The sequence below is a fragment of the Dioscorea cayenensis genome, chromosome 14, assembly GCF_009730915.1.
Source record: "Dioscorea cayenensis subsp. rotundata cultivar TDr96_F1 chromosome 14, TDr96_F1_v2_PseudoChromosome.rev07_lg8_w22 25.fasta, whole genome shotgun sequence".
In the NCBI taxonomy this organism is placed as follows: Eukaryota; Viridiplantae; Streptophyta; class Magnoliopsida; order Dioscoreales; family Dioscoreaceae; genus Dioscorea; species Dioscorea cayenensis.
Genome location: NC_052484.1, coordinates 14,963,007 through 14,977,916, shown reverse-complemented (window position 1 = coordinate 14,977,916; position 14,910 = coordinate 14,963,007). Strand labels below are relative to the sequence as shown.

The window sequence follows — 14,910 nt, the reverse complement described above, 5'->3', positions numbered from 1 at the left end:
CTGCCTAACAAAATGAATTCACCAAACAAAATTTAATCTAAATAAGTACCAAGTTTGACAAAATTGGCATTCATTGAATCAGGAATTCAAAAGAGAAGAAAGGAAGCATCATTCTTCTCCATCTCAAACATCTTCATAAAGTTTTCTAAAAAACAACATCAAAATTTCACTACATTGATTAATTCACTAGAAAAAAAAAATTTGACAAAATTGATTCTAACTAACTTGTAATTCAAAGTAGAACCAAGAAAATATCATCCATCATCATAAATATATTCAGAAATTCTATGATCAGTAACAGAAAACAATAAACACAAGATTCAAAAACTCAGACATCTGCAGAAACTCTTTAGAAACACAAAAAATATATATATATCTAATCATATACACGCGCATCGGAAAAAATTTAATGGAGAAACAGGATTTCTCCAAACATAATTCACTAGCTCAAACATCTTCAGATATACGAAGAAAAAAAATACTCATTGGTAGCTGCAATACACGAACGGAACAAAATCATACGTTTCATATATATATATATATATATCATCAACAAAATGCATCTAAACTGGAATAATTCTTGGGCCATGTAAATATCTTTAGAAATTCTTGACAACTGCATGCTCAAAAAATAACACATATAACTCACAAGCACTTACATCTTCAGAAACTCTTCAGAAATACGAAAAAAAACACAGGTAGCAGAATACACAAACTGTACAAGATCATATCCCTAACACAAAACTCAATATATATAATTATATATATGTGGAAACAGATACATTACTGAATTGGTATAAACTTAACAGATGACACAGGAATTCGGATTTTCTTCGGCACTGTGATGAACATATGAATGTGTCGGCATGTATTGTGCCGGCGGTACGTATTGTGTTGGCGGCATGTATTGATTATAAGAATGCGTTGCTGGCACATATTGATTATGAGAATGCGTCGACATGAATTGATGATAAGCCTTATAAGCATTGACAAGTTCAGAAATCATCTGTTGTTGTTCACTGGGGGGTTCCTTCTTCTCAGGCTCTTCCTTCTTCTTCTCAGCCTCTTCTTTCTTGTTCTCAGGCTCTTCTTTCTTGCTCTCAGCTTCTTCTTTTTTCGGCTCTTCTTTTTTCGGTTCTTCTTTTTTTGGCTCTTCCTTCTTTTCACCCTCTTGTTTTTTCTCTGGTTCTTTCACAGGTCCGATCGATAAGATCTGAGCATTCCATGTCTTCCTTAGCTTGCTAACAACATTAACAGGGTCTACTATTCCTACCACTGTCATTTTTCCTTCTTTCATGTCCATTGTAAGTGAATCAATTCCTGAAAGTGTTGAGACTGCTTTCATGGCTTTTTGTTTTTCTTTATTATCATGTAAATCCAATCTCAACACTATTACCTGCAGATTTATTGGAAAACAGAATCAATTTGTCAATTTTTTCAAGATTAAAAGATGTAATCAGTATATTAGTAAAAATAAGCAGAATGAACCAGAATCAATAATCAATCCTTTGCTTCTTTAATGAAAAACAATCAAGATAAGAACAAGAAAAGAGCAAGTAAATACAATGAAACAATTCACTTTTTAATCAGTTTTTCATGAACAAAATAAACTAAGAAAAGAAAAGAATGGAAATTTACATGATTTAACAACAAATTACAAAAATGAACAACAATCAAGACAAGAAAAAGTTAATGATCTCAATAGAAATCTCTCTAACCTTCATTTCTCTCTTTTTTTTTTCCCAACCTCAAAAAGAATCTGAAAAAACTATAAAATTTTCCATGATTTAAACAATCAATCAATTCATGCTTTGATCATTGGCAAGTTTGAGATCATATCCAAAACAACACAAAAAAGAAACAGAAATTTCTATCATTTAACCACAAAAACAAGTAATGAACTCAAAATGAAACTCAAACAGAAGTCTATCTTACCTTCATTTCTCTCTTCCTAGAACTTGGAAAACAAAAAATAAACTAGAGAAAGAGAGGGAGAAAGAGAGGAAGAGAGAGTCTTAAAAGAAGAAAATAATGGTGATGAAATGAGAGAATGAGGAAAGAAGAGACAGATATAGTGGGCAAACCAATGTGGGATGGACAATATTTGGAATTTTGGAAGTGGGAAAAAAAAATCACATGAAACAAGATGTAATAAAAAATGAAAACAAAGAAAATCAATAAAGAAATGATTATAGTGTATGTGTGTGTGTGTGTGTGTAAATGAATTGAAAAACATTGAGAGGTTGGAATATTTGGTTATAAAATTAAAGTGTGACAAGGATTTAATTTGTCAATAACACGTCAGATTCTTGAATTCTTGATTTTTAAGTACTCAGCCGTCACACCCGACCAACCCATTTGATTGATTATGAATTCAAAAATCTTTGTAACTTTTTAATTGTAATCTATTTATATATATATCATGGGGTCCTTGACCCATTGGTTTTCTAGATTTCATAGGAGTTATAACCTCTAAACCAGTCTCACAAAAATTCGAACTCAAAATCATTACTTAAGTAACTTAAACCTTTTATATTTCTATATTATTATAAAAAAAACAATAATTACTTTTAACTGTAAAATGTGATAAGCCACAAATTTTCAATAATTGAATTGATAGGATTCAAATCCACCACCTTGGATTTGTTTCTCCAAATTTATAATTTTAATAGTTAATTTGGGGATTTTTTTTAAATAAATAAACTGTATTCATTAAGCAAACAACTGAAACAAAACATATATTAAATGTATGCAAGACAAAAAAATAAGAGAACACCACTGATACAAAAACAACAAAAAAAAACATGCAAACAGAAGAAAGAGACAGAGCTACTAGAGATAGTGTAGGTTTACTCCTACCGCCTAAGCTATGAGTCGCTCCTCGATGACTTTTGCTTGCGGGGTGATAAAACTCCATCATTAAATATATATATATATATATTAAATAAAAATAAGCAAATTAAAAAATATATTATATACAAACTAATATATATTATTGAGTGTAATTTAATCTAAAAACTTAAGTTGGTAGGATGAGAGAGTCATGCTTGAAAATTCGAATCTATATTTTTTTAAAATTCATGATATAGATATGACACTTTTAGTCATTCTAATAATCAACAAATAGCGAATAAAAATTAAATCAACCAAGGAAATAAACTACTAGGTAAATAGAAAAACACGGACTCAAAATGAATATATATGGAGATTATTGATATATATATATATATATATATATATATATATATATTATCTTTGAACCACTAACTTCTTAAAGTTATTGGCAACTAGCTTGATCAACATACTGAAAGTTGTATAGGAGACTAGATTTCTCCCAACAGATGTCTTTCCACATACAAAAATTTTAATTTAAAATTAATTATTTAAATGACAAAAAAAATTTATTATTTGGACCGATTTCAATTGCTACATGCTTGTCATAGATCCTCCTATTTTGTTATAGCTCTGATTGAATAACTTAAAGATTGGTTTTAATCGCTTTTACTGATGTGATAACTAACATAATAAAAAATGTGGCATATTTTTTTTTTAGCAACTGAAATAAATAAATTTATTTAATTTAATAATTAAAAGAAATGTCTAATTATTATTAATTTGATAAACTGTGACAAACATGTGAGGGATGTGCATTGGCAAGAATAAACTCAATAATTTCATCTACCTTCATTTTGTATGAGTTTGAAGTTTGATTTTGAATTCTCTTTAAAATAAATATTTTATTAAAAAAAATTTATACCAATAAATCAAAAGACTTGTAATTATAATTAAAATTTTATAAGATGAAATAAATAAATAAATAAATAAATAAAGGTCTCAGTCAGAGGATGCAAAATGGAAGACGTTGTTGGGACAATGACAACAGTTAGAATAATTTTTTATTTTTATATATATTTCTTAAAAAAAACAATAACAGCTCCCATAAGACCACAAATTTTTTCACCTGTCAATGATGTCATGAACACTAACAAAAGGAATTTTTTAGATAGAAACATTAAACCATGCGTACAATTTACGAATTTAAAAGTAAAAATTGTTTTCAAATTTGATTAAACTTTTGAGTTGTTTTGATTCCATTAAATATAGTATCAATTTTATTAATGGTTGTTAAAACATTATTGCAATAATTTATTTGGTATTTATTTGTTTTTAAAAACTCTCGATTCACTAGTTTTAAAAACAAGTTTTTTTTTTTTTACAAAAATGGAAAGGGCTTTATACATTAAAACGTGAGCACGGGCCGAAAATTGATTATCTAATTAACGCGTTCTCATATGTGATATAGAGTTTTGATAGCAAGCTCACATCCACAATTGTGGATCCATTATAACCATTACATCTAGCGTGACTTTGAACTCAAGACTTCTTAAACATATATTATTGGTTTTTTACAATGGAGTTAATATTGTTGGGTTATAAGTTTTTTATAAATAATATTTTATTATATAAATGAGTCTATATAGTTTAATAATATATTGGATTATGATTTTTTTTTTTATTTTAGAAATAATTGGTACATGATTAAATTATAGAAAAATAAAAAATAATTAAATAAAATACTTATTTGATCTCTGGTTGATTATCCCCATGCAACCCCAAATTAATATTTAAATAAATAAATACTTGTCATCCATGGAAGAAAGATTGACCCAAAATTTTTTTTTAATAAAATAAAATAATAAAATTCTAAACAATTTCTCTACACTTTTAATATATTTTTATTTCTTTTCACCTCCATACCCATAATATTTTTATTTTAACTCACATAAACTCATAAAATTAATAAACAATACATTAATATAAATCTTATTTAGATTAACCCAAAAAAATTGATTTAGATAAAACAGTATATATTAAAAATATTGTCTTATTTCTTCAAGTATATTGCTATAATTTGACGTACATATCTTTACTATCATTATCAACAATAACATTAATACCGCATTTATAGATGTCCTATTCTATTGCTTTCTAATCTAGTCATCATTTTATAATTTATATATATCTATGTTGCACGTGCCATAGATAGCATGAATGACAACATAAATGTATAAATAAATATAAATATGCATAATTATTATTAAAATGAAAAATATAAAGAGATGAAGTGATGAAGATGTTAATAATATTCATGATGATTATTATCATTATTATTAAAATGAAAAAAAAAGAAAAAAAAAAGAAGAGGTGATGTGATGGAGATGCTAAAAAAAAAGAAAAGGAGAAAGAAAGAAGAAAGCAAAGGAAGGGATGACATGATGTTGCACGGGTGACCGGCCGGCGCCGGTGAAATGTACGTTAGTGAGTGCAAACAAAAAGTCGGTGGGCCGTGCTTATCTTTCCGTCCCCACAAAAGGACACCGCCTTTTGCCAACCCAAACACTTCAACACCATAAATCTTTCCTTCCGTGATGTGATGTCCAACGCCATATTGCTTTTCATTGTTTTTCTCATTAATTAGGTTTCAAGGGTCCGGTTATTATTATTATTTTTTTTATTTCTCAAATAATTTTAATTTTAATTTTAATTTTAATCCCGTCAATCTGATATGGACTCACCAACTACTTGTTGGTCTATTTGCGTCGGATTACTTGTTTAGAAATGTTTGTGTCCTTATTTGCATGAGTTGAGTGAGAGTACATATGTATTAAGATATTAACTTCATATTTGTGCACATTCTTGACGTGATTTATATATATTATGTTAAAAACAAAAACTCACATTAATTCCAAAATAATAATAATAATAATAATAATAATAGTGGAGGAAAAAATTAGAATAAGTAACACTAATTTGGTCTAGTGGTAATTAACCATGACAGTAGATGGGCATGTGTGGGTTCAAAACATCATGCTTCTGTAGAATACTATTTATTCAATATTAATTATGGCTAGTACATATAATAAAATATTATTTATTTAATGTTGTTAAGCGCACGTGAAAAGTTTTTATTGTTCTTGCATGTTAACTCAATCTATATAGTAAATTTTTAAAGGATAGTTAAATCACCGTAACTGATACATCTCTGTGTTTTTTTATTCCGTTTTTATTAAAAAAAAAAGGGAGAGGTTAGATTAAACAATCCAGTTGGTTGTGCAATATAAATATTGTTTAGAGTTTAAGTAATAAATTATCATGGGAAACTTTGACTTTTTATAAATTGTCTATACAAAATTTTGAGCTTTCTAAAAATCTCTCATTTTGCAATAATCAATTGCTATTGCAATGATCATGGAGGACTCTTTTGTTTTTGTTTTTCTAATTTTTGCTGCTTTCTCACCAACTAAAAAACAAGTGAAATTTCCACTTCAAATTTGCTAAAAAGATAGATGGTTGATAAATCAAGGTTTTTAGCTCAAGTTGTGAGCATGAATCTTGACCGTCTAAGAAACAAAAGATATATAAAATTAGACACGTGGACAAGTCGTGTGCCTAATTGGCAGGGGGTAACAAGTCATTTACAAAGATAAAAGTATATTAAAAAAAACCTCTAATATATATAAAAGATATAAGGATGTAATCACATAAAGCAAAAAATTGTTATACAATTAAAAAAAACAAGCATAATATCCAAAATAAAGACAAAAAAAATAATCAATTTGTTATTCACTTCATCTGGTTACATCTGGTTACATCTATTAAATTTTCTCAAAAATATCATGAGAAAATAAAAAGACAAAAGAATATGAAAAATATGAGTTTTAAGGAGCTCGGGAGACGAAAAGATTTAAGAGCTTGGTGAGATGAAAAGTCTGTCATTAATGGGCATCTACTAATTAATATTTCATAACAAAATTTTTTTTTTTTAACAAACGAAATTCAATTAATCAATCAATCTATGTGGATATATATATATCAGCAAATGAATTAAGAATTTGTTAGGCCAAATAATACCCCCTCCGTTCTTTATTATCTGTCATAGTTAACCGAATCTCACGTACCAAAAATTTTAGCTAATTCACAAAATTTTATAAAGAATTAGTTATCTTTCCAGAATTATCTCTAATTTATATATTCCCATTTTCTCTCATATTTAATTCAAAGAAGAGAATTGAATATAGTGTTAAGGGTAATTTTAGAAAAAAAATAATAAATACTTGTTGATGTTAAAAATAACAGATAAAAAAAACATGGATCTGTGACAGATAAATAGGAATGGAGAAAGTACAAAATTTCCAATTTATTTTATCTTTATCTATTTATTTTCCATTGTTCTGGATAAGTGTTCATCACAACCCTTGACATTTGAGTCCTAGTAAAGTACAAATAATCGGTGCTTCTATCCATATGAGATCAAAGAGATGATTGTGCATATGTTGGAGGCTAACTCTAAAAATTAAGGCTATATTATATCATTGGATGAAAAAACTAGGGCTGATGTGTTGGTGACTGGGCTTCATTGGATTCTCATGCCATTGGCACTATCATTCTCAATGGATCTATATTTGGATCTACCATATAGTTTTTGTTTTAATTCTCATTAATAATTATTAGTGGTATGCACTTGTTTGTTTATGGGTGCCTAATCAGCTTGTTTAGAGCTTTCCAATGTGATTTATCATAAATTAGTACATAGGAGTGTTGCACAACCTTATGATTTGTTAATTAATTGGAGAATTCACCTTTGGTAGTTAGAGTGCAAATAAGAGACTATTTGGCACTTGTTTTCTGTTTCTGATACAGTAATATATATATATATATATATATAATTATTTACAGATAGGGGTTTGTCCGCATGTATGTTTTTCATTTATCAGTTAAAATGAAAAGTTTTTTTAAAACATTTTGATGTGCTAATTTTAAAAAATAAGTTTAAAATTATTTGGTTTGTTTATTTGTTTTCTCTTATTTTTAGAAAAAATTAGGAATGCAAGCATCCTTGTAATTGGGTGTGACAAAAGGCGTTGGTGTCAACATTCAAATCTCACTTGATGTAGTGATGGTAACGGATTCCTAGTTGTGGGTGCGGGCTTACAGCTCAATTCCTGCGTCATTTGGAAATTCGTACAGTTGGATGTTCAATTCTCGACTGTTGCTGGCATACTTTAATAGAACTAGTTATATTTGTCAAAATAAATGAATAAATAAAAATATTGCTAGGAGCCCTTTTGATAAAATTTCTTCCATTTTACTTAGAAACCATTGCTCCTTATTTTAAGGCTTCGTAGCAAATGGCTAATTTTACATATAGAATATCTCTTATTCTTTTATTATTATTATTATTATTATTATTATTATTATTATTATTTTACAAATGCGACAAGCACCAAATTAAAGGATTGATAGATACGGAAGAAGTGCACCAGTATGAGATAAATAACCTCCTAGAGATAAACCCACTGCCATGCAACTCTGGAGGGGAGGACTAGAGGTATTCCTCACATAGGACTCCCACAGGGGATCTAGGTCAATGCGAGTTGGGAGGCTCAAACTCGAGACCTCTCAATCTTACACGGTAGTGACCTCTAGGATAGCCCACAATTTCTATATCTCTTATTTCCTATAGTATAAAATTGCAAACAAAATAGACTTTATTTTTTATAAATCTTACTCCCTCCGTTCCTTTTTATATGTCACAAATCTATGTTTTTTTTTTATATGTCATTTTCTAACATCAAAAAACATTTATTATTTTTTTTCCAAAATTACCATTAACACTCTATTCAATTCTCATCCTGGAATTAAAAATGAGAGAGAAATGTGGAGATATAAATAAGGGGTAATTTTGGAAAGATAACTATTTTTTTATAAAATTTTGTGAAATAACTAAAGTTTTTTGGTGTGTAAGATTCGGTTAATCACGATAGATAAAAAAGAACGGAGGGAGTATTACAAGTCACATATTAAAATTATTTGTGTGATCGGATTACAAAGCATATCCAATAATTAAAAAATTTGGATACTATAGTATATTTTTTAAAAATCATTTACATACCTGATGATAAAAATAAAGATATTTAATTATTTAATTATTATAATGACGAATAAAACATGTATATTTTATAACAAAAGCATTTTGATACGAAATGTTTTAAATAGATGAACTTTGACGTAGTATGAAGCGAAGATATAGACTCCAAATAAACTCGGACCTAGCAGACGTCTAGATTGGCTGGTTTTGCCCTGGGGCCTAACGAGGGTGCCAAGTTTTTACTGAGGATGCTATGTAATGAGCTCAGAATTAGTCTCATATTCGCTGATTGATGAAGAGTCTATGTGCATATATATGGTGAGCAACCCTCTCACAAGGCCAATCTTCGGGGTTCACCATTGTGTGCAACATCACCACTAGTTTCTTAGAAGTCAAGGACTTTATATTGTTCAAGATAGATATTGAAATCTCTACAAAAGAATAGACATTTTATAGTACTTTTTTTTTGTATACAAAAAGTTTGTATTTGAAATTACTTAAGCAGCCGATATATTTACCACTTGGAACAATGCCAATTATTTTATTTTTTATATGACTGCATTTCAAATGAAGATTTTAAACACTTAGTTAAATAATAATTCTTGTAGAGTTGAATTAAGAATTTAAAGAGATTTAAAAATACTCAAACAATGAGTTTTTGAAAATGGTATAACCAAATATTTCATACAAGGCTTTTTTGTTTTTTGTTTTGGTTGGAAATGTGAATAAACCTCATAGATTATAGCAAAAGATATGTACAAAGGTAACAAAAGGTACATTGCTGTCCACTAGTAGTGGAGGAGCTTTAGAAAAAACAAGAACAATTCTACCACGATAGTAGAAGGGAGAAACTACAAATAGGAATACATGTAACACATATAGACAAAAACCGGAAATGCTGAGGAATGCTGAGGGAGAAGAATGGAAGATAGAACATTGCCCTGAGTGGCAAGAAAGCTCTAACTATGGGATTAGCTTGAATTTATATCAATCAATTACTCCCTAGGACCACTCTTGCCACCTTTACGGGCCTTAGGAACTCAAGGCTTCTTTTCATGAAAATGGCCGAGTCTTCCACTCTAGTCATATTTCTTGATAATTCCTCTAAATAAGAGATCACAAGTCTTCTTGTAGAATGTGGATAAATATCTTGAGTGGGTACCATACTATGGTCATTTTTCATTTTTGAGCATCAAACTTCAATTTATATTATCTTGGTCACTCAACTTTAATTTGCATTCACCGAGAGGGTACCAAAAATATTTCGGGGAGAATTTGATGACATGTAACCCGAATTTTCCATGTTAACACCAATTCGTTGTGCCATCTATGTAAGTGGACATGACTTGTCATCAAAAAGGGCCATATGGCCACTCTTATTGATACAATACATGCCATATTAGCCTAATGACCTTGTCAATAAGAACAGCCACGTGACTCTCTTTGATGATGTGACATATCCACCTATGTAGATGATGCGCGAACTGGTGTTGATGTGATAAATCCAGTATATATGTCATCAAATTCTTCTCATTATCCCTTTGGTACCTTCCCAGTGGACACAAATTAAAGTTGAATAACCAAAATGATACAAATTGAAATTCGATGCTCAAAATGAAAATGACCATAGGACGGTACCCACCCAAAAAAATTAACCTTGCAAAATGTATAGCTTTACAATTAAAAAATAGAGATGTGTTTTGAAAGGCAATGGAAAGACTATTGAATTAACTATAGAAACAAATACAAAATAAATTCATATCAAATTGCAAATTCCCAGAGAGCACCTAAAAAATTGTGGTACAAGTCGAGTCTATGGATGTTCCCAAAGAAGTTCCGTGTGCGCTCAACAATAGGGCATATAAGAAAAAGATGGTCAATTGTAGCAGTTGGAAGCATGTTGTACCTCTTACTTATAAGATTATCAAGTGTAAGAATCTTGCTATCCTAGGCCAACTAGTTGAAAATATTAACTTTATTTAGATAATGACACTTCTATATTAGCTAGGTTGGAGAAATTCCATTAGAAGTGAGGTACGTACCACATCTTGGTGTCTTTGCTTACTCTAGGTATCTTGATCCCTGCCTTGATGTTTGACAATGAGAGGACCCAATATTGAACTAGTGGATAAAAAAGTGGAGATGAGGTCCTTGATAATGCTGATTGGGTGATGAGAATTTTGAATGCCTCAAGCTAGAGGTATATAGGTGTGCATCCATTGAGCCAATGATTAAACCAAAATAAGGTTTTGGCACTATCCTTCATGATTGGGATAATGTAGGCTCTGAATACAAATTGATAGCTAAGAATACTAGGCCAGAAAAATTATTTTCTTTTGAGTTGTCTTCGGAAAAGATTCCAAATATGATTATCAAGGAAGTAGTTGAAAAGGATGACTTAGGGCTTGCACTAATTTGCATCTATTGTGATCTTCCACCATCATTTGCTATTTGTCAAGAAAAGAAATTTTGAAATCCACAAGATTAAGAATACCCTAGCCTCCTTGGCCTTTGGATTTGTGTATACGTTTCCAATTTACTAGCCTACACCCAAAGAAAGTCTCTTCGGATCCTATTGATAGTTGTATAGACCCAACTTGGAAGTTTAGAGATAGACATCTAGTAAGTCAGTATGGAGGTGAGAACTAAGTTGAGAAGGAGATCTTGTCTCCTATAGATAGTATTTTGATTTTCCATCTAGATAATCTTAACTTGATCCTCAAGATGAGTTTCTCTTAGTCTTAGTGACTCGGGCATCTCCCAAAATAGGGACACCAAGGTTTGTTTTGGGGAGAAGCCCGCAGAGTAGTTTATACCTGTGCTTTTTTACTGGAGAATATTTGGCTTGATTTTGGAACAAAATTGGCCAACTTGTAATAAGTATGCCCTGAAGTACGCCCATGCTTTGGAGAGCATGAGCCTGCTTGGAGACCCCTGCCCGTGCTGAGTGTTTTCTAAAATTTCAGAGATTTGCACGGGGTGAAGCACACCCGTGCTTTCCTAGCAAAGTCCAGATGTGCCCTTTATTGTAGCATTTTTATTGTAGCAAAGTTACTGTAACAGTGTTGCTATGGCAGTGCATAGGGTGAAACCCACGCTTTGCTTTTCTAGCCTAAATTTAAAGACATTCTGAGCATTTTTGTAAACCCTAACCCTTACCCCTCCTTCCCTCTTCTTTCTTTCTTTTTCTTGGTGATCTCTTGGAGCTAGAAGAGAAGTGCTAGCCTTGTTCTTCCGACCTAGAAGCCAAGATCCATCCATTTTAATTCTTGAATCCTTGTTGTTGGTGGATGAATGATCTAGGGCTTGATTCATGTTCTTTTTGTTGGTTATTACTTTGGAAACTTGTGAATTTGATTTAGGATGTTATAGCTTCCTTGGATTGTTGAGTCCTTGAACCATTGCTTGCTAGGGTTCTTGAGAACTGTACTAGTACTATAGCACCAATTAAACTTGGTTGTTTCTTGGAATTCTTTGGTTTAGAGTGAAGTTGAAACCCTTTGAAATTCATTGGGAACCTTGGCAGTTAGTCTTGAGCCAACCCTAGGATCAAATTAGGGTTTCATGGCATTTATAACCTAGGGTTTCTTTCTTGCTTTCTTTGTGCAATCCTAGTTTTTTTGTTGTGTGTGTGTGTGTGTGTGTGTTTGTTTGTTTGATTAGGTGGTGAAGGCTCATCACGAGGCAAGGAGCCTACGGAGGAGTAGCGCTTGAGGTTTCTCACCTAAGTTGTGAGTGGGGTATATATTGCATAACTCTTTTAGAATATTGATTTGTGAATTTTATATTCTTTAAATTGAAAACTTTCCGTGGTTTTATAGCCGTGTATCGATGTTTCGATGAAATATTGATATGGCTGCTTTATAAGCAAGTGTGTGACTATTTGATGATTATGAGCATGGAAATTTATATATGTTTGTTTATTGCATTGGAAGCAAGGTTTGACACTCTTAAGCATGCAATTCTTGTGAATTTTATTATATGGAATGATGCTTATTCCTGGCATGTGGTTATTATACTGTTTATGGAACTTGGTTTTATATTGTTGTGTTGATATTATTGTTACACCTACGGGTGGTTGATGGTGACGGGGTTGTAACCCACTTGCTGCAGTAGGGGGTTCCCACAGGCCAGCCTTTAGAAACTTCGTGATTCTCATTGAAACCCTAATTTGAAGCATTGTATTATTTATGATGGTTATGGATTTTACTGCATTTATATATGTATGCTGTATGTTAAATCATTTTAGGTTGTGTATTCTTTTTGTAAAAGATTTATTGTGTTGCTTCTTCGGCTTGTTTTGGTAATGTTCGAGAATTGTGCTAACCCACTCACTGAGTGACTTAGATTACTCACCCCCCTCCCCCTCTTTCTTCTTCCCAGATTTTAGTAGCCAGTAGTGTGCCGGCGAAGCGGTGTGTTGGGCTTCCATTGTTTTCTTTCATTCATCTTTAGTTTATGTATGTTATCTTTTGAGCATGTACTTATTGTATTAGCACCTGGATCAACTAGTGTGTTTGAACTATTGTATGCATTGTTTGTATGCTTGTCTAGTTTTTGAAAACTTCATTGTATTTATGACGAGTATGTTCCATTGAACTCTACTTTCCAGTTATTATTGTTACTTCCTCTGTGTATCTGTGTATTCCTATTGTGTACATTCTATTCTGCGTTGCTCATTCTAGGAGTTTTATTAGCCTTGCGATGACTTAATGGTAGAGTGGTGGGGTATCCCTCCTCGAGTTGTCACACGGTTGTTGTGTCTCTCGGCCCGCGGGTCTGAGCGTGACAGAAAGGCCTGGAGTTTGCCCAGATTTCATGGAGTATAGACTGGGTTTTTGAAGGTTGTTGGATAATCCCAATATGCCCTCAAATAGATAAAGAATTAGGGTGCATTTGATACGTAACTAAGTACAGCACAGCTGCACAAGCAGTACAGAAACATAACAAGTAGTTGTGGTACAACACAACTACTTGTATTGTACCTTGTTTGATATCTTATGGACAACACAAAATTTTTTGTACTGTTCTTCGTTTGATTCTATAAGTACTGGACAAAATATTATAAAATTACTTATGATACCCTTTGTACTGTCCTATGTTTGTTTTACAATAAACAACTTCACAAGTAAATTTCAAAGTTTTTCTCAATTTCAATTAACCTAATTATTTTTTTATAATTAATTAACTTATTAAATCATAATTATATTGTTTAATTTTTAAAATATATGCAAAAATATTGTATTGCTAAAAAAATACATGATAAATTCGGTTAATATGTCAATCTACTAAACAATAAAATTTGTTACCCTATAATCTTATTAAATACACTATAATCTATAATCCATATAACCTAATTTATAATTAATAATTTTATTAAATCACAATTGTATTTTTATATTATATACACTAATTTAAAGAAAATCAGCTTCCAAACAATTAATTTTCACATTGTTTGTACTATATAAACAAATTTACAAAATGTCAAGAGATTAAATAATAAAATTTGTAAATATGATCTTAAAAAATTAGAAAATTTAAGACTATATGTAATAATTTGTAAAAAAATTCAATTTGCCAAGCAATAGACTTTATATACAAAAATTAATTTGTAAGATATCAAGGAACAAAACAATAAATTTTCATAAATATTGTTATTTTTATGTGCATCAACATGAAAAAAAATATAATTTAATTTATTTAAGAAAAATGGGGGCAATGTGCATCAACGTGTACCTAATATATATATATATATATATATATATCAATTTTTTGTTCAAAAAAGCAGGGGTATTGTTTTATTTAAAAAAAAAAAGCAACAATGTGTATTGACCTATAAAAAATATATACATAAAGCAGGGCCAATGTGCATTAACCTGTAAAATATTTTCTTATTAGAGGGATATACACGACTATGGCCCCAACTTGGCCTTAACCTACCTTTGTCTTGATCTTAGAAACCAAGTTCCATATTAATATAT

The 14,910-nt window shown here is 30.5% G+C and overlaps 1 protein-coding gene across 2 annotated transcripts; it reads right to left on the bottom strand.

Moving 5' to 3' along the window:
• Nucleotides 1-594: 594 nt before the first annotated feature.
• LOC120275274 (heavy metal-associated isoprenylated plant protein 39-like) lies at nt 595-2,139 on the bottom strand. 2 transcript variants are annotated; one of them, XM_039281806.1, is made up of 2 exons: nt 1,936-2,139; nt 595-1,396 (listed from the first exon to the last, which is right to left on the bottom strand). In XM_039281806.1, exons 1-2 carry the CDS (start codon nt 1,939-1,941, stop codon nt 803-805), a joined length of 600 nt encoding a protein of 199 aa, XP_039137740.1. In that variant the 5' UTR covers nt 1,942-2,139; the 3' UTR covers nt 595-802. The 2 variants fall into 2 exon arrangements, with proteins under 2 accessions (XP_039137740.1, XP_039137741.1); XM_039281807.1 differs by lacking the exon at nt 1,936-2,139 and adding an exon at nt 1,719-1,755.
• Nucleotides 2,140-14,910: the final 12,771 nt, after the last annotated feature.